This window comes from Eurosta solidaginis, chromosome 2, assembly GCF_040869045.1.
Source record: "Eurosta solidaginis isolate ZX-2024a chromosome 2, ASM4086904v1, whole genome shotgun sequence".
Lineage (NCBI taxonomy): Eukaryota > Metazoa > Arthropoda > Insecta > Diptera > Tephritidae > Eurosta > Eurosta solidaginis.
Window position 1 is genome coordinate 187,444,023 of NC_090320.1, and position 19,275 is coordinate 187,463,297.

A 19,275-nucleotide genomic window follows, 5' to 3' on the forward strand; every position below is an offset into this window, starting at 1 on the left:
AAGAACGGCTCCTCTTGCTAGATGGAACGTTTTTTAAGCCGCTACTCGAAGAGTATAGAGGTAATAAGATAACCAGAAGTCCACAGCTACGATCGTCTGTCAGAATTGAGAAGAGAAATTCACGAGAGGCTTTGACCTCAATCCAAGTAAGGTTGTTGCGTCGGTAGCGGATAACGGCAGCAATTTCGTAAGACCTTCAAAATGTTTGGGGTGAAATTGAGCAACGTAAATATTGTTGAGGACATTTTGACGGCGGTCTGTCAACCAACAGAATTCTGAATCAGATCTTGAAGATGAAAAAATTTTAAATGCAGACGATCATGAGGTCAATTTACTTCCTCCTCATTTGACATCACGGCATGGATGCAGGGACTAGAGGAAGCATATCAGAGTAAGGCAAAACAACTGCTCCTAAAGTACGCGAACATATTTGACCAGGATGATTCTAAACCAGGCCGCACCAACGTTGTGAAACATCAAATTGACACTGGAGATGCGAGACCGATCCGTCAAGCTCCACGTAGTGTTCCACTGGCGAAGCGGGAAGTTGTGAGTCAAATCATTCAAGAAATGAACGACAGCGGCGTCATCGAACCATCAGCTAGTCCATGGAGCTCACCGGTAGTACTTGTAAAAAAAAAGGATGGAAAAATGAGGTTTTGCGTGGACTACCGGAAGTTGAATGACGTAACGAAAAAGGATAGCTACCCATTGCCAAGAATTGACGACACTCTGGACTCGCTATCTGGTACGAAATGGTTTTCCACGCTGGACTTGAAAAGCGGCTACTGGCAAGTGGAGGTGAAGGAGGAAGATAAAGAGAAAACAGCCTTCTGTGTCGGTGATGGTCTTTGGCAATTTACAGTGATGCCTTTTGGACTTTGTAATGCACCAGCTACTTTTGAGAGACTCATGGACCAGGTACTGAAAGGACTACATTGGAAAACATGCTTGGTGTACCTGGACGACATCATCGTATTGGGCAAGAACTTTGATGAACATCTTAAGAACTTGGAGGAAGTTTTCCAGAGAATAGCTGGCGCTGGTCTGAAGTTAAGTCCCAAAAAGTGTGCGCTGTTTAAAAAGGAAGTCAATTATTTGGGTCACAAGGTAACGACAGAGGGCATCTGCACTGCGAACGAAAAAATAGAGGCTGTACAGGATTGGCCAAGACCACAGAATCTACATGAATTGAGAAGTTTTCTTGGGCTGTGCACATATTACCGCCGATTTGTACCAAATTTTTCCAGCGTAGCCCATAGCCTCCATGAGCTTACAAGAAAAAACAAAGCTTTTGAATGGAAGAAGGAGCAAGAAGTGGCTTTCCAAACATTGAAGGAGCGTTTGTGCACTGCCCCAATGTTAGCACATCCGATTCCAGGAGCAACATTTATTCTAGATACAGATGCAAGTGGATATGCTATAGGAGGCGTTTTATCACAACTGGTCGATGGACAGGAGAAGGTAGTTGCATATTACAGCCGTTCGATTGGAAAACCAGAGAGGAACTACTGTGTTACGCGGAGAGAGCTGTTGGCATTGGTAGAGTGCATTAAACATTTTCACAAATACCTCTACGGCCAGCGATTCCATGTCAGGACAGATCACGCACCATTGAAATGGCTTCTGCAGTTCCGTAATCCGGAAGGACAATTGGCACGGTGGATCGAGCGACTTCAAAGCTATGACTTTTCCATTGAGCATCGAAAAGGTAGTACCCATGGAAATTCCGATGCAATGTCACGAAGGCCATGTAGTTTGGAATGCAAGCACTGTTCAAAGGCCGAGGCTAAAGAAGACATTATAGATGTCCGGCTAATGACTATAACGTGTACGGATGAATGGGACAAGGAACAACTAAGAAAGTGTCAGCTAGAAGATACAGATCTGTCACATGTTATGCAAGGGCTCGAACGAAACGAAAGACCAAGCAGAGAGGATATGTCAGCAGAGAGTCCCATTGCGAAGTCATATTGGGCACAGTGGAACAGTTTGGAATTGATATCCGGTTGCTTGCATCGAGTATGGGAGAGTGAGGATGGTCAGTGCAAGAAGAAACTTATAGTTGTTCCCAGAAAGAGGATTCCTGACGTGCTCAGCGAGTTGCACAATGGTCCAAGTGGAGGCCATCTTGGAATCACGAAGACACTCGAGAAAATTAAGCAGAGATTCTATTGGGTTGGTTGCCGTCAGTCGGTCACCGAGTGGATTGCCAATTGCGAGGTATGCAACAGAGCGAAAGGGCCCAAAACCCGAAGTCGTGGCCAGATGAAGCAGTATATTTCAGGTGCACCATTTGAAAGGATCGCCATGGATGTCGCAGGTCCATTTCCTACTAGCAACCGCGGAAACAAATACGTACTGGTGGTTATGGATTATTTCAGTAAATGGCCAGAGGTATACCCAATCCCAAACCAAGAAGCAGAAACAGTAGCAGAAGTGGTTAAAAGCGAATGGGTTGCAAGGTATGGTGTACCAATGGAGTTACATTCTGACCAAGGCAGGAATTTTGAATCAGCTGTGTTCCAAGAACTGTGCAAGAAGTTGGGCATTCGGAAAACACGGACAACTGCATTGCATCCTCAGTCCGATGGTATGGTGGAACGTTTCAATAGAACATTGGAGGAGCATTTAAGGAAAGTAGTCGACAAGTACCATAAGGACTGGGATACACACATATCATTATTCTTGATGGCCTACCGATCGGCAGTACATGACACAACGGGCCAAACTCCCGCAAAGGTAATTTTTGGCAATGACCTTCGACTGCCAGCTGATTTGAAGTATGGGATAGATGCCGATGCGGAGAGGAATGTCAAGAAATCCACTGATGTCTTAGAAGAAGAGCTGAGAGAGATACACGATCTGGTAAGGCAACGAGCAAAGATTATGAGTGACAAGATGAAAGCGAGGTACGATAAAGCAATTAATTCGGAAGGGTTTCAGGAAGGAGATTTGGTGCTGCTATACAACCCACAACGGAAAAAAGGTTTGTCCCCGAAATTGCAGTGTAACTGGGAAGGCCCATACAAAGTTGTAAAACGGATCAACGATGTAGTGTACCGCATACAAACCACTACCAAACCACGAACCAAAATGAAAGTGGTTCATTTGGAGAGATTAGCAGCGTTTAGATCGAGAGATTTGTCTGATCGGGACGATCAGACTTAGGTGGAGGGCAGTGTTACGAATATTAGCAAAACTAAGGAGTGCTGCCAGCTCTAAGCCGATCTAAGCAGTGACGTGAATGCACATCAATAATTCAATCATTATGTATCTACATAAACGAATCAATAATTGCGTCTACACATATGTACACATTCCGACGAGCAACATTTACATACAAGGCAGCGAGAGATGAGATGTCACACACCGATGAATTTACTTATACGCTTATGTGTGTGCGGGAGACTGTAAACTACAAACACATGCATATACCTTATCTGAGTTGTCACAAGAGAGAGCAATAATTTGTGCACGTAGTTGTGGCTGGCGATTTTGTAGCCGAAACAACTAGTAACTTCTGGAAATCGAAGAGCCTAGAAGTATGCAGCGTAAACTATAAAAGCGATGCAGGCGAGTAAGAAGAATTCAGTTTGATTTGAGTTGTCAAGCAGTTGCGATTAAGACGATATCTAGCGAGCAATAGCAGTACTATTTTGAATAGTAGAGTTTCATTGAGTTATCAGTCAGTGTGATTATTAAGCAAGCTATTCGTTGCACAGTTTGAGTGTATTGTGAAGTACTTTAATAAAGGCCATTTTGCATTATTACAAATTGGAGTTATTTATTCAACAGTTTAGTGATTCGAACTTAGCAGAGGATTGCAAATAAGAGGATTTGCAAATAAAAATTCGTTACAATATACTTACACGACCTGGTGAGACTAGGTGGACTAGCCACTTTGATGCAATTCAGCAAATCTAGGGCATAAGTTAGAAATAAACCTCATTTAACATACGTCGTTAAACCCGAAAAATCCCTTAAAAGAAATAAAATTTTACTATATGAAAGAGTACTTGACTAGTACTGCGCGTCAAAGCGAAAAAAATGCATATTACGGACGAGTCTTGCGGTGCTCTCTGGCACTAAGGAAAAATATACCAAAAATCGAAAATATAAACAACTTCTCTTTTTGAAACCCCTTAATAAAAGCGTACAAAGAAAGTATTGAAGAGCGGTTTGGAAACATCTTTAAAGCCGAACATATAATGCTTCATTTCTTTGCTGTATAAAGCGTTAAATTAAATCTCCTTAACAGCTATCCAGAGAAAAAAAAAGGGTTTTTATAAAATATACACCTCTACCATCATCGGCTGCAGTGGAACACCTGCACTGATTTGAAACAATGACAGATCTCCGAAGAGCGACAAACTGTCCGAAAGTATGTTCGAAAATAGGGCAGTTTTAAAATTCAACTTAAACTATTATATTCCATATAAAAATTAAAAATAAATCAATTGTTTATTACATAAATCACAATTAATGAACCGTTAATTGCGACCACTGCAATTGATTAATTGTTAATTGTAACTTTTCACAATTACAGTTATTGAATTGTTAATTGTGGAAGTTGCAATTAAGAATTAATTAATTGTTAGTTGCCCAACACTGCTACGCAGATACTCCCTGTAAAAGTATTCTTAGCTTTTTTCTGACTACATTCCATTTATGGAGAGCAGTTTATACATACATAACGATAAACGACACGACATTTCGTGTAAGAAATCATAGTTTTAAAACTTTCCACATCAAAGACGAGATTTCCTTTTTTCTTTATTTAAAATATGTATGGGAAAATCATGTATTTGTGGTCATTGGTTAATTTCCAGCAGACACATATGTACGTATGTACATAAATTAGGGGGTCTTATAAATAAAGAAAACGATTTTCCCAGGTCACCCCATTATGCTGTAATAGCTAGGTCGAGAATATCACATATAAATATTGGATCACAAGCTCAAATTGCCCTATGAAGTTTCAATATATTAAAGTCTGAACTTTAACCACTGTGTGTTACCCCTTAACTATTTCGTATCGGGATCAAGATTTATAAGTTATGTCGCCAGCAGTAGTATTATCGGGTTTCAGTTTAAGAAATCATAAAAATTCAATTTCCATTTCTTTATTTTCCATAGAGAAAACTTAACTTTGACCCCTGGCCGATTTAATTGTCTCCAATCGGGAGCAATATTTATTTATGATGTTTCTCACCTTGGTATTGGGGTGATATATAAGGACCACCCTAATTCACCCCATCGTTTTGGGAAAAAAAACAATTAGCAATTTAACTGTTGTTATTAAGGCCCAGTTTAAACTCCAGTTAAAGTTGACTAAAGTTTAGGGTTAACCCTGCCACTTCGGCCGCTTAAACTGCGATGAGAAGCAAAATTTGATGTTATCGATAAAAGTGGCAAGGTTAAATCTAGTCAACTTTAGTAGAGAAATAAAAAGTTAAAAATTATTTTCCATTGGAAGAGAACCTTCGATTCTTTCGTTAATTCTTTTTGGTATGAAATGAGCCAAATTGTAAGGAAAGGCTTATTTAAGGACTACACGACACATATTTCACAAATGTCTCCTAAGACTTTAGCTGTTCGCTTAGGGCGGAACAGCTTATTTGCTAGCACATTGCCAATTGGAGCACAAGAAATTGTAGAACGATACATAGAAGAAAAGGGCAAGCGCTTGAAAAGTTTTCACGTAAGGCTTGGTTTCCTCCAAAAGCGTTGCCGCTATGTTACGACCGCTAAATAGCGGCCGGTGTACTCACCGTTTTCAGCGGCATCACTTTGTTGGAAACTACGAAGACTTACGGCAGACGATCCACAACATTTTATTTTACATTTTCAATCACAAGAGGTTTGCTCGACAGACAAATTTTTTGACAATTGCAGCCATTTTGCTCCCAAATCAAATTGACATCCTTTGCAATTTTTGAAAAAATATTAGTAGTAGAAATAGGAAGCAATCAGTTTACAAATACCCGATAAGTACTAAACTGCATAATTTCTTAGAACAATTATTATAATTTTATGGTGAATTTATTAACTACGCCATGAACTGTTAGTGTGGCTGAATATAGGTTTTATGAAAAGTACGGTCACCAAGGAATCGTGCAATTTCGTAAACCTATGAACATACGAACCCTAAACCACTTCAAAATTCATCGATCAACGTCAAAAAGTCGACTAGTAAATTGATTCACGTAAAAATATCATTAGTAAATAATGGAGATGCCATAACGAAATATTGGTACATTGAGCATGTTAACTTATTCATTCCGTATGTCGGAACATTCGCTTTCATTTGAGAATTTGGGGAATCGGTTTATATTTTAAATATTATGTATATTCGAACCTCGTGAGGTAGTATTGGGAGTGTCAAAATTCAAACACTGTCGTCATTGAAGAACAAACCTCTAGTAATTGAATCATGTTGATGAACGAGTTTCTACCGTCATGACGGCCGTAATATTTTATGCTCTGCCGCTATATGACGTTACGGTGAACTTCACCGTCTTCTTAGTTTACACATAATTACGTTTACATGACATAATTTAACGTTTATTGACAATATGACTAGTGAAACATTTAAAATAGGGGTGATCCTAATAGTAATGTAATCGACACCCTGATGGTTGAATTAGTATTGGAAATTACCTGCATCCGGCTAACAGGCATTGACGATAAATTTCCACGGACGACTTGCCCGTTAACTGGTGGCCTATTAAATACGTATTGTGCGAAGAATTTACAAAATAATGTGATAACGGTTGATCCATGTCATCACATAAGTCCAGTTTGCTCGGTGCAACAATGGGATTGTCTTCAGACATTAAGTACCTGCAAAATAAATTAAGTTAATGATAAAAGCATATACTGTAAATGTTTACTTAACAAAATCAAACAAATGAATGCCACAATACGACCGAGATTAGCTCGTCGTGATTCAACTTTACAATAATATAAGCATAAGTAATGGTTGGGACCTACAAAAGCTATTGTAACGAACTTCTGTTATCGTTCGAATCGCTGAACTGTTGCATAAATTACTGAAATACTCAGTGCAACAAAATGCTGTTAACTAACAATACAATTATGTAGTAGTACTTAACAATCAAATTACTCGCATAATTCACTTAAAACGTTCTAAAATCAACTTTTTTTTTCAACTTGCCCTGCTTTAATAATCTCAGTTGCCTCGTTCGCCTATTTCTCCTAGGGTCTAGACTTTTCACTAAAATCCACCTCGAACAGTTGCTTATTTATAAATCATTTCTGTACTCATATTCACGTTTGCTCTAGTTATGTATATGTGTATAGCATTAGCAACATGATAGTAAGGTATCTTATGTGGTTGGGGCTTTAGTTGTACTTGACAGGCGCACGCAGTGGCAACACGCATGGCAAGTACAACTGCAGCCAACGTCACACAAAGAAAGAAAAAAAAGAAATAATAAAATACGAGCGGCAATTCGTTCTCAGATTTTGCTAATTTTTATTAAGCATACATATAGTAATAGGAGTAACGTTCCTGCCAAATTTCATCATGATATCTTCAACGACTGCCAAATTACAGCATGCAAAACTTCTAAATTACCTTCTTTTAAAAGTGGGCGGTGCCACGCCCATTGTCCAAAATTTTACTTATTTTCTATTCTGCGTCATAAGTTCAACGCACCTACCAAGTTTCATCGCTTTATCCCTCTTTGGTAATGAATTATCTCAATTTTTCGATTTTTCGAAATTTTCGATATCGAAAAAGTGGGTGTGGTTATAGTCCGATATCGTTCATTTTAAATAGCGATCTGAGATGAGCTCCCACGAATCTGCACACCAAATTTCGTCAAGATATCTCAAAATTTACTCAAGTTATCGTGTTAACGGACAGACGGACGAACGGACGGACATGGCTTAATCAAATTTTTTTTCGATACTGATGATTTTGATATATGGAAGTCTATATCTATCTCGATTCCTTTATACCTGTACAACCAACCGTTATCCAATCAAAGTTAATATACTCTGTGAGCTCTGCTCAACTGAGTATAAAAAAACGGTTGCAACGGCTCATTGCGTTCGCAATTTACAGCACTCAGCTGCTTTTTATAGCGTGACACGGCACTTGAAATGTAGTACCTTTTTTATACCTTTCATGAAAATGAAATGGTATATTAACTTTGGAACGAATCTCAAAATTGTAAGTGCTGAGGGTCTGGGGGTAAGTTCTGAGGGGGCCCGCGATTTAGAGGTACTATGACATTTTTTTTTTAATTCAGGAGAGTCTTTAGTTGTTCCATGTGCAATTTTTAAGCCGAATTTCAAAAGCAACGAAAATCTGCATTTCGTTTTAATATTATAGTGAAGTGTGAAAAATAAAAATCTATATATATGAAAAGAAAGGCTATAATGTGTGTTAGTTGGTCGCCGGTGTTTCGAGAGATGCGTCGGTCGATTTTGTTCAAACTTTCACACAAGTTGCGTAAACCTCACGCGGTGGTTACTACATAGGTTTGGTTGCGATCGACGTACATGTTCTCGAGATATAGGCCAAAACGTGGGCCAGTGAATGCCTAGAAAGTGTTTATACAATATGGATATCAAATGAAAGCTGTTGATGATTGCTTTAGTACAGAGTAATATATTATTCACAGACGGAATGGGACTGGGATTGGGACTAGGACTGGGACTGAGACTCGGAGTGGGACTGGGACTGGAATAAAATACATACCACCCTCTGGGACAGGCAATAAGGGATGCAGAAGAATGAGAAGAAATTGAAAGAAGAGAAAAGAGAGAAGGAGATTGAGAAAGAGATAGAATGAGACGAAGATGGACATAGATGAAGCGGAGGGATGGGCAGAGTCAGAAAAGCTTATTAAAATGTATGCTGATAGGCCAAATTTAGGCCGGGTCTTCTAGTATAGTATATATGTATATTTTCGCACTTTTGGCCCCAATTTAACAGCTAGAAACTTCAAATTTTACCAAATGCTTACGTATATAGCATATATTTTTGTCTGAAAAAATCATAGAGAGCGGTGGTATGTAGTATATATCTCATACAACCGATTGTTCAGATAAGAAACTTTTCGCAATTTCTGCCCCATTTCAATAGCTGGAAGCTTCAAATTTCACCAAATTTATACGTATGTAGCATATATTGTTGTGTGAAAAAATCATAGAGATCGGTGGTATATATATTATATACCACATATAAACTGTCATTTTTGCCCCTTTTTTACGGCTATGTCATATATTGTTGAAATACGTGATTCGTAATCATAGTTTTTACATGCAGACCACAAAAAACCTATTTTTTTATTTTATATTTATCTTAAAAATCGTTTAGGTATGTACATCTGTTCACTATATATTTCTTATCTTATACAGCCGATTATTTGGAGATTACGAATGGGATAAGATTATTGTTCAGCCCCATTCCTGAAAGGCACAGCCGAAGACCTTACTTGTTTCTAATTATATTTAGTTCTGTTCTTTTGTCATCCTTTTAACTTGGTTAACACTTATCCTGTATTCATGGGTCAACATTGCCCAAACAACATTAAACATTAAATATTTTAAGACGGCGGGTTCGAATCGAGCTCAAGGCCTAACAGTAATTATTTTATCATTATTATTGTTATTGTATAGGCGCCGCTGCTATAGCCATTCAGCTGTTACAGCGGTTGTTTGTTTGTCTTCATTATTTCCACTTCTATCTTGTTTCTTGCCAATTGATTCTCACAACGCTGCGACAGTTGCTGCAGAAACGATGAGAACTGACTTGTTTCATGGCAATGATGCCGTAGTGTCGTATTTATTGACACTTTTTTCCCGTGCTATTTTATTGTAATTATTGTATTGTTACGAATATTAGCAAAACTAAGGAGTGCTGCCAGCTCTAAGCCGATCTAAGCAGTGACGTGAATGCACATCAATAATTCAATCATTATGTATCTACATAAACGAATAAATAATTGCGTCTACACATATGTACACATTCCGACGAGCAACATTTACATACAAGGCAGCAAGAGATGAGATGTCACACACCGATGAATTTACTTATACGCTTATGTGTGTGCGGGAGACTGTAAACTACAAACACATGCATATACCTTATCTGAGTTGTCACAAGAGAGAGCAATAATTCGTGCACGTAGTTGTGGCTGGCGATTTTGTAGCCGAAACAACTAGTAACTTCTGGAAATCGAAGAGCCTAGAAGTATGCAGCGTAAACTATAAAAGCGGCGCCAGCGAGTAAGAAGTAATTCAGTTTGATTTGAATTGTCAAGCAGTTACGAGTAAGACGATATCTAGCGAGCAATAGCACTATTATTTTGAAAGTCAGTTTCCTTTAAGATATCAGTTTGGTTATTAAGCTATTCGTTGCACAGTTTGAGTGTTATTGTGAAGTACTTAATAAAGGCCATTTTTCCATCATTCAATATTGGAGTTATTTATTCAACAGTTTAGTGATTCGAACTTAGCAGAGGATTGCAAGTAAGAGGAATTGCAAGTAAAATTCGTTACAATTGGTGTCAGAAGAGGAATTGTTGAATAAATTCCAGAGGACAACAAGGACATGGCAAAGTTCAGTGAATTGAAGATCCAGCAACTAAAGAAGGAGTTGGAAGCCCGTGGGATGAATACAAGCGGCGTTAAACTCGAACTTCAGGCACGGCTACGAGAGGCAATGGAAGCAGAAGGAATTGATGTGGACGAGTATGTTTTTTATCCTGATGAGGACGAGACAACAACAAAAATTGAAGAGAAAAATGAAACACCGCAGACAATGGCGAACACAGACCTGAACATGATATTGGTTGCAATATCGGCACAAATGTCCGAAATGTCATCACAAATATCTACCAACATGTCATCACAATTGGAAGAACAGAAAACGTATATGTCATCACAGATGGAATCCCAAGAGACACGAATAACATCGAAGATTGAAGCACAAGAAACGCGAATGTCAGAAATGTCGACACAGATTACATCCAAGATGGAGACACAATTGGAAGAACAGAAGACATATTTGGCATCTCAACTGGAAGCGCAAGAGGCACGTATATCTGAAATGTCGGCACAAATTTCGGAACAGGTATCAGCGCAGCTCTTTGTGAAACTGGAAGAGCAGGATGCAAAAATTTTACAACTCGAGGACAAAATTGATGCCGAAATAGAAGCGTTAAAAGGTCGTATGGAGCAGTTACAACTAAACCGCCCAGCTGTTTCAGCGAGTAATCCAAAGGTAAAGACACCATCCTTTGACGGTTCTGTTCCTTTTCAGGTCTTTAAGCTACAGTTTGAGAAGACCGCAGCAGTGAACCAATGGAATGCTGAAGATAAAGTTGCAGCTCTGTTCGTGGCACTGAAAGGGCCTGCCGCGGAAATCTTACAGACCATCCCAGAGTACGAGCGGAACCACTACGAAACATTGATGAGCGCTTTAGAGAGACGTTACGGAAGCGAGCATAGGAAACAGATATTCCAAATTGAGTTGCAAAACCGCTACCAAAAAGCAAATGAAACATTGCAGGAGTTTGCTTCAGATATTGAAAGATTGGCTCATCTTGCAAATGCGGACGCACCCGTGGAATACACTGAAAGGGTAAAAATCCAGAGTTTCATAAATGGCATACGGGACGTGGAAACGAAGCGAGCTACATACGCAAACCCAAAGCTGACATTTTCTGAAACGGTATCACATGCATTGACTCAGGAAACGGCCTCACTATTGAGTAAACCAGCATACAAAGCTCATCGTGTAGAAGTGGAAAGACCAGATTGGGTAGACACTATTTTGGAAGCACTGAAGGGATCACAACAGAAAAATGCCGGAGTTATTAAATGTTTCAAGTGCGGCAACCCAGGTCATATTGCACGACAATGCAGCAGCGGTCCCAATAGCTCCAACAATGTGGGTGGTCGTAAACGCAGAGCAGAAGGTGATGAGCAAATATCCAAGACCACTCAATCGTTAAACTAAATCGAGTCAGCCGCAAGGGGCGACAGCTGGCTCCCGCAATTGAATGCCCCATAATCTCTATCTCGCAGATTGGAAGAAGATCGAGCAACCTTACTGTTGGAGGACATGTGGACGGAAAGGAACGGTTATTGACTGTAGATACGGGTGCATCTCATTCCATCATTCGAGCGGATTTAGTCAACAAAAAGATAAGACCATTGCTTGGAGCAAGATTACGTACAGCCACGGGAGAGGACACCCAGGTAATTGGAGAAGTAGAATGTGAAGTCGCAATTGGGAACGTCATGGTAGTACACAATTTTATAGTGGCAGAAATTGTTGATGAAATCATAATTGGAGTGGACTTCTTAATCGACCAGGGCATCAAGATCGACATGCAAAGCAAGACGATGCGATATAAAAACATGGATGTACCACTTAATTTCGGCTACGAGAGAGGCTACAGCAGTAAACGAGTGCTGGTGGAAGAGAGTCAGCAAATACCACCAAAATCCGAAGCAGTCATCTGGGCAAAGGTTGATGGAGATTGTGGGACAAACAAATTGTGGGTTGTCGAAGCAGCAAACAAATCAGCACTAAACATACTTGTAGGAAAAACCCTGGCTATGACAAAACAAGATGGACGTATTCCGGTAAGAGTACTCAATGAGTTCAAGTCACCACTCAAACTGACTAAAGGAGCTATTTTGGGAAGATGCCAAGAGGCTGAAGTGGTTATTAACTGTGAACAGCTCCAGGAACACGTTTCAGCTAGTAATACTGATCTTTCAAATGACATCACGGCATGGATGCAGGGACTAGAGGAAGCATATCAGAGTAAGGCAAAACAACTGCTCCTAAAGTACGCGAACATATTTGACCAGGATGATTCTAAACCAGGCCGCACCAACGTTGTGAAACATCAAATTGACACTGGAGATGCGAGACCGATCCGTCAAGCTCCACGTAGTGTTCCACTGGCGAAGCGGGAAGTTGTGAGTCAAATCATTCAAGAAATGAACGACAGCGGCGTCATCGAACCATCAGCTAGTCCATGGAGCTCACCGGTAGTACTTGTAAAAAAAAAGGATGGAAAAATGAGGTTTTGCGTGGACTACCGGAAGTTGAATGACGTAACGAAAAAGGATAGCTACCCATTGCCAAGAATTGACGACACTCTGGACTCGCTATCTGGTACGAAATGGTTTTCCACGCTGGACTTGAAAAGCGGCTACTGGCAAGTGGAGGTGAAGGAGGAAGATAAAGAGAAAACAGCCTTCAGTGTCGGTGATGGTCTTTGGCAATTTACAGTGATGCCTTTTGGACTTTGTAATGCACCAGCTACTTTTGAGAGACTCATGGACCAGGTACTGAAAGGACTACATTGGAAAACATGCTTGGTGTACCTGGACGACATCATCGTATTGGGCAAGAACTTTGATGAACATCTTAAGAACTTGGAGGAAGTTTTCCAGAGAATAGCTGGCGCTGGTCTGAAGTTAAGTCCCAAAAAGTGTGCGCTGTTTAAAAAGGAAGTCAATTATTTGGGTCACAAGGTAACGACAGAGGGCATCTGCACTGCGAACGAAAAAATAGAGGCTGTACAGGATTGGCCAAGACCACAGAATCTACATGAATTAAGAAGTTTTCTTGGGCTGTGCACATATTACCGCCGATTTGTACCAAATTTTTCCAGCGTAGCCCATAGCCTCCATGAGCTTACAAGAAAAAACAAAGCTTTTGAATGGAAGAAGGAGCAAGAAGTGGCTTTCCAAACATTGAAGGAGCGTTTGTGCACTGCCCCAATGTTAGCATATCCGATTCCAGGAGCAACATTTATTCTAGATACAGATGCAAGTGGATATGCTATAGGAGGCGTTTTATCACAACTGGTCGATGGACAGGAGAAGGTAGTTGCATATTACAGCCGTTCGATTGGGAAACCAGAGAGGAACTACTGTGTTACGCGGAGAGAGCTGTTGGCATTGGTAGAGTGCATTAAACATTTTCACAAATACCTCTACGGCCAGCGATTCCATGTCAGGACAGATCACGCAGCATTGAAATGGCTTCTGCAGTTCCGTAATCCGGAAGGACAATTGGCACGGTGGATCGAGCGACTTCAAAGCTATGACTTTTCCATTGAGCATCGAAAAGGTAGTACCCATGGAAATGCCGATGCAATGTCACGAAGGCCATGTAGTTTGGAATGCAAGCACTGTTCAAAGGCCGAGGCTAAAGAAGACATTATAGATGTCCGGCTAATGACTATAACGTGTACGGATGAATGGGACAAGGAACAACTAAGAAAGTGTCAGCTAGAAGATACAGATCTGTCACATGTTATGCAAGGGCTCGAACGAAACGAAAGACCAAGCAGAGAGGATATGTCAGCAGAGAGTCCCATTGCGAAGTCATATTGGGCACAGTGGAACAGTTTGGAATTGATATCCGGTTGCTTGCATCGAGTATGGGAGAGTGAGGATGGTCAGTGCAAGAAGAAACTTATAGTTGTTCCCAGAAAGAGGATTCCTGACGTGCTCAGCGAGTTGCACAATGGTCCAAGTGGAGGCCATCTTGGAATCACGAAGACACTCGAGAAAATTAAGCAGAGATTCTATTGGGTTGGTTGCCGTCAGTCGGTCACCGAGTGGATTGCCAATTGCGAGGTATGCAACAGAGCGAAAGGGCCCAAAACCCGAAGTCGTGGCCAGATGAAGCAGTATATTTCAGGTGCACCATTTGAAAGGATCGCCATGGATGTCGCAGGTCCATTTCCTACTAGCAACCGCGGAAACAAATACGTACTGGTGGTTATGGATTATTTCAGTAAATGGCCAGAGGTATACCCAATCCCAAACCAAGAAGCAGAAACAGTAGCAGAAGTGGTTAAAAACGAATGGGTTGCAAGGTATGGTGTACCAATGGAGTTACATTCTGACCAAGGCAGGAATTTTGAATCAGCTGTGTTCCAAGAACTGTGCAAGAAGTTGGGCATTCGAAAAACACGGACAACTGCATTGCATCCTCAGTCCGATGGTATGGTGGAACGTTTCAATAGAACATTGGAGGAGCATTTAAGGAAAGTAGTCGACAAGTACCATAAGGACTGGGATACACACATATCATTATTCTTGATGGCCTACCGATCGGCAGTACATGACACAACGGGCCAAACTCCCGCAAAGGTAATTTTTGGCAATGACCTTCGACTGCCAGCTGATTTGAAGTATGGGATAGATGCCGATGCGGAGAGGAATGTCAAGAAATCCACTGATGTCTTAGAAGAAGAGCTGAGAGAGATACACGATCTGGTAAGGCAACGAGCAAAGATTATGAGTGACAAGATGAAAGCGAGGTACGATAAAGCAATTAATTCGGAAGGGTTTCAGGAAGGAGATTTGGTGCTGCTATACAACCTACAACGAAAAAAAGGTTTGTCCCCGAAATTGCAGTGTAACTGGGAAGGCCCATACAAAGTTGTAAAACGGATCAACGATGTAGTGTACCGCATACAAACCACTACCAAACCACGAACCAAAATGAAAGTGGTTCATTTGGAGAGATTAGCAGCGTTTAGATCGAGAGATTTGTCTGATCGGGACGATCAGACTTAGGTGGAGGGCAGTGTTACGAATATTAGCAAAACTAAGGAGTGCTGCCAGCTCTAAGCCGATCTAAGCAGTGACGTGAATGCACATCAATAATTCAATCATTATGTATCTACATAAACGAATAAATAATTGCGTCTACACATATGTACACATTCCGACGAGCAACATTTACATACAAGGCAGCAAGAGATGAGATGTCACACACCGATGAATTTACTTATACGCTTATGTGTGTGCGGGAGACTGTAAACTACAAACACATGCATATACCTTATCTGAGTTGTCACAAGAGAGAGCAATAATTCGTGCACGTAGTTGTGGCTGGCGATTTTGTAGCCGAAACAACTAGTAACTTCTGGAAATCGAAGAGCCTAGAAGTATGCAGCGTAAACTATAAAAGCGGCGCCAGCGAGTAAGAAGTAATTCAGTTTGATTTGAATTGTCAAGCAGTTACGAGTAAGACGATATCTAGCGAGCAATAGCACTATTATTTTGAAAGTCAGTTTCCTTTAAGATATCAGTTTGGTTATTAAGCTATTCGTTGCACAGTTTGAGTGTTATTGTGAAGTACTTAATAAAGGCCATTTTTCCATCATTCAATATTGGAGTTATTTATTCAACAGTTTAGTGATTCGAACTTAGCAGAGGATTGCAAGTAAGAGGAATTGCAAGTAAAATTCGTTACAGTATTTATATATATTGTGTTTATTTTAATTATTGTTAGACCTTGAGCTCGATTTGAACTGCGATCTTACAAACAAGTAGGCCGATATAACAACAAAAAAAAAATTGTTAAATATTCTAGCCTTCGTTTTTTTCTGATGAAACTCTTTTACTTTAATTACACTGGCTTACAGCCAAAATGCACCAGAAACGCCATTGTGAAATGCGTATGTAAAATCACCCCCTGATTCCGAAAATCAAGGTTATTTTTAATTCTATGGCCACGTTGTTGAGATATTTACGAATAACCGTTTTTTCAAAAAATATCTCAAGAACGAATTGCGCAATTCCAAAACGGTTTGAAGCTTTCAAAAGGTAATAAAATTTAATACAAAACTGTGCATGCAACACTTTTTGCTAGGTCCTGCAGATTTAAAGATAACGAGCAATCATTAACGATTTTTTCAATTTTTTTTGTAAAAATATAAAAAAATGTGTTCTTTGCGAGGAAGGATCTCGAAAACTTTTTATTTTTTGCAAATTTTTTTTTATCTGTAAGCTCTGTTTTATTACAAAAAAATAAGCTTTCATTCAACAAAATCGATGAACTAATACAAAATATATCCATATAGTAAAACTTAAGTACCCTACAAATAATAGCATATGTACATGTGATTCTGTCTTAACCAGGCATGCTTAACCAACGAACCGATATCATTTCGTTACGATAATTAACGTTAATAAACGAAACGAAGTCATTTCGTTTCGTTTATTAACGTTGATTATCGTAACGAAATGATATCGTTTCGTTGGTTAAGCATGCCTGGTCTCAACTCTTTGATCTTATTTTATAATTGAAAAAGTTATGTGTCTTGTTTTGACGTTTATTTAGATTAGGATCGGTTTCTCTTATGGGAAACCAACAGTAGTCACCCATCATAGCGACATCCCAGAATCCTTGATACCGACTTTCAATCATTTTCATTTGCTGGTGCAACTTTTCACCATGCTCGTCACTTTCGTCGCCAAGATTTTGCGGGAAAAAATTTAAATGGGAGTGTTGAAATTGAATTTTTAAAGGCATATTTACTCCTGAAAGAAAATAAAAAAGTATATTAGATAAATACATAAGTGACACATTAGTGTATAATTTTCTTAGGCTGGATTTATCTTTCAATTCAGAACAAATTTTTTGTTTACATTTTTCTCGTTCTTGTTTATTCGGATCTGGACGATGAATTCAGATTTAGGGCTATATATTCTCATGTAAATTTAAAAATTTTCATAGAAATTTTTTGTTTATCGGGCAGATAGGTTTTAAAGTTAACTGAGAAAACGGTTTTAAAAATAAATAAATACATTTTTTATTTACCCATTTCCGCATAGTTTTTGATTAACTCGTTCACTATCATCTCGCAGTTAGGACTTTTGTGTTTGCCTAAAAAAGAAGTAACGACCTTTTCAAAAGAATCCCACGCTGCTGCCTCCACTGGTCAATAGTTCTTTGAAATGGTTATTGATCATCATTTTCCTTATTTGTGGTCCCACAAAAATCCCTTCCTTTATTTTTCCTTCTGAAATCTCTGGAAAGATTGTATTCAAATGATGAAAAGCTTCGCCTTCTTTGTCCAAAGCCTTGACAAAGTTTTTGATAAGGCCGAGCTTGATGTGGAGCGGAGGTAGAATTATTTTTTCATTCTTTATAAGTGGGGAGTATTTTATGTATATCCACCCCAACTTGAAACTCGATTCGTTCTGGCCAATCCTTTATGATGTAGTGGTCTTGACCAGCTCGGCTATCCCATTTGCATAGAAAGCAACAGTATTTTGTGTATCCACTTTGTAGACCACAAGCATTCCAACGACTTTAAGATCGGCACATTTTTCCAATCATGGTCTTCGTATTTGATTAATTTGAGCAATTTTTGCATTATCTCATACGTTTCCTTCGTATTTACTGCATGCGCGATCGGGATATATGGATTTTGGTTGCCAATATGCAATAATACGGCCTTTAAACTTAATGTATTGCCGTCTATGGACAATCGCCCCTCTTTTTAATCATATGGCTCACCAAACTGTTTGGATAGACCAGCAATGTCTTTGCAGTAACAAGTAACAAACACTGTCCTCCTTCGTATAGTACTTGGAAAATTGCTCGTGACGAGTTCTATAATATGTTACCTTAACATCGGATGAAACAAATTTAAATTGTTGCATACGAGACGCGTGTAGTTCGGCTTTTTCCTTTGACAATTCCAAATCCCTTATCCAATCATTGAGTTGTGCATGTGACAAAGAGTATTTTCCGTTTGAAATCCAGTACAAAATGATGCCGCGTAATCAGATACTGCTGCTGACAATGAAACTGGAACCGGAACTAAAGTTAAATTTGATTCTGGCAATGCAGCTTCCGTTGAATTTAGTTCTGGTAATTACACTGTAGATACGCACGCATAGGTTACTTTTCTTGACTTTCCAACCCCAAGTACTTTTGTAGTACAAATATAGCAGTCCAAGTTGGTTCCCTCCACTTCATTGTTGTAAAAAATTTCATATGTCGCCTAAATAGATAGTTTCAGAAATTAGTCAGCTATGCATTAAAAGGAAGCAAATTCCTAATTTTTACAACGCACCTTTTTGTTCCGGTTTCCGAAAAAATCAATTCGACTTGACAAGAGGCGCACAAAGTAATCGGTGTCCATGGTTTTTCATTAGTTTTAAGCTCAATTCGAAAATACTTATAGTATGTAACTTTCAAAGGATTTGAAAACACACGTCGTATCCTTTTAACGATAAATTGGCCGCATATGAAACAGAACATATCTGGATATTTATACACTCAAACTCTCGCACCCTTTTATTCATATTATATTTTTGAGTAAACGACGGGTTATAAACTGCAATTATAAACTGAACAGTATCCGGCGAGCCTTGCAGATATTATGAAGGAACAAGGCGCATGTACTATTATTTATACTTAGATCAAGTAAAAATTCAAGCTTACATAGACAAAAA

The 19,275-nt window shown here is 39.4% G+C and overlaps 1 protein-coding gene across 9 annotated transcripts in view; it reads right to left on the reverse strand.

The window, feature by feature from the left end:
* Plc21C (Phospholipase C at 21C) overlaps positions 1-19,275 on the reverse strand; it is a 318,758-nt gene that overhangs the window by 25,878 nt on the left and 273,605 nt on the right. For all 9 annotated transcript variants that reach the window (XM_067766582.1, XM_067766585.1, XM_067766583.1 and 6 more), the window contains one exon: positions 6,664-6,846. In XM_067766582.1, coding sequence (XP_067622683.1) covers positions 6,664-6,846 — 183 coding nt within the window. The remainder of the gene's footprint in view (positions 1-6,663; positions 6,847-19,275) is intronic.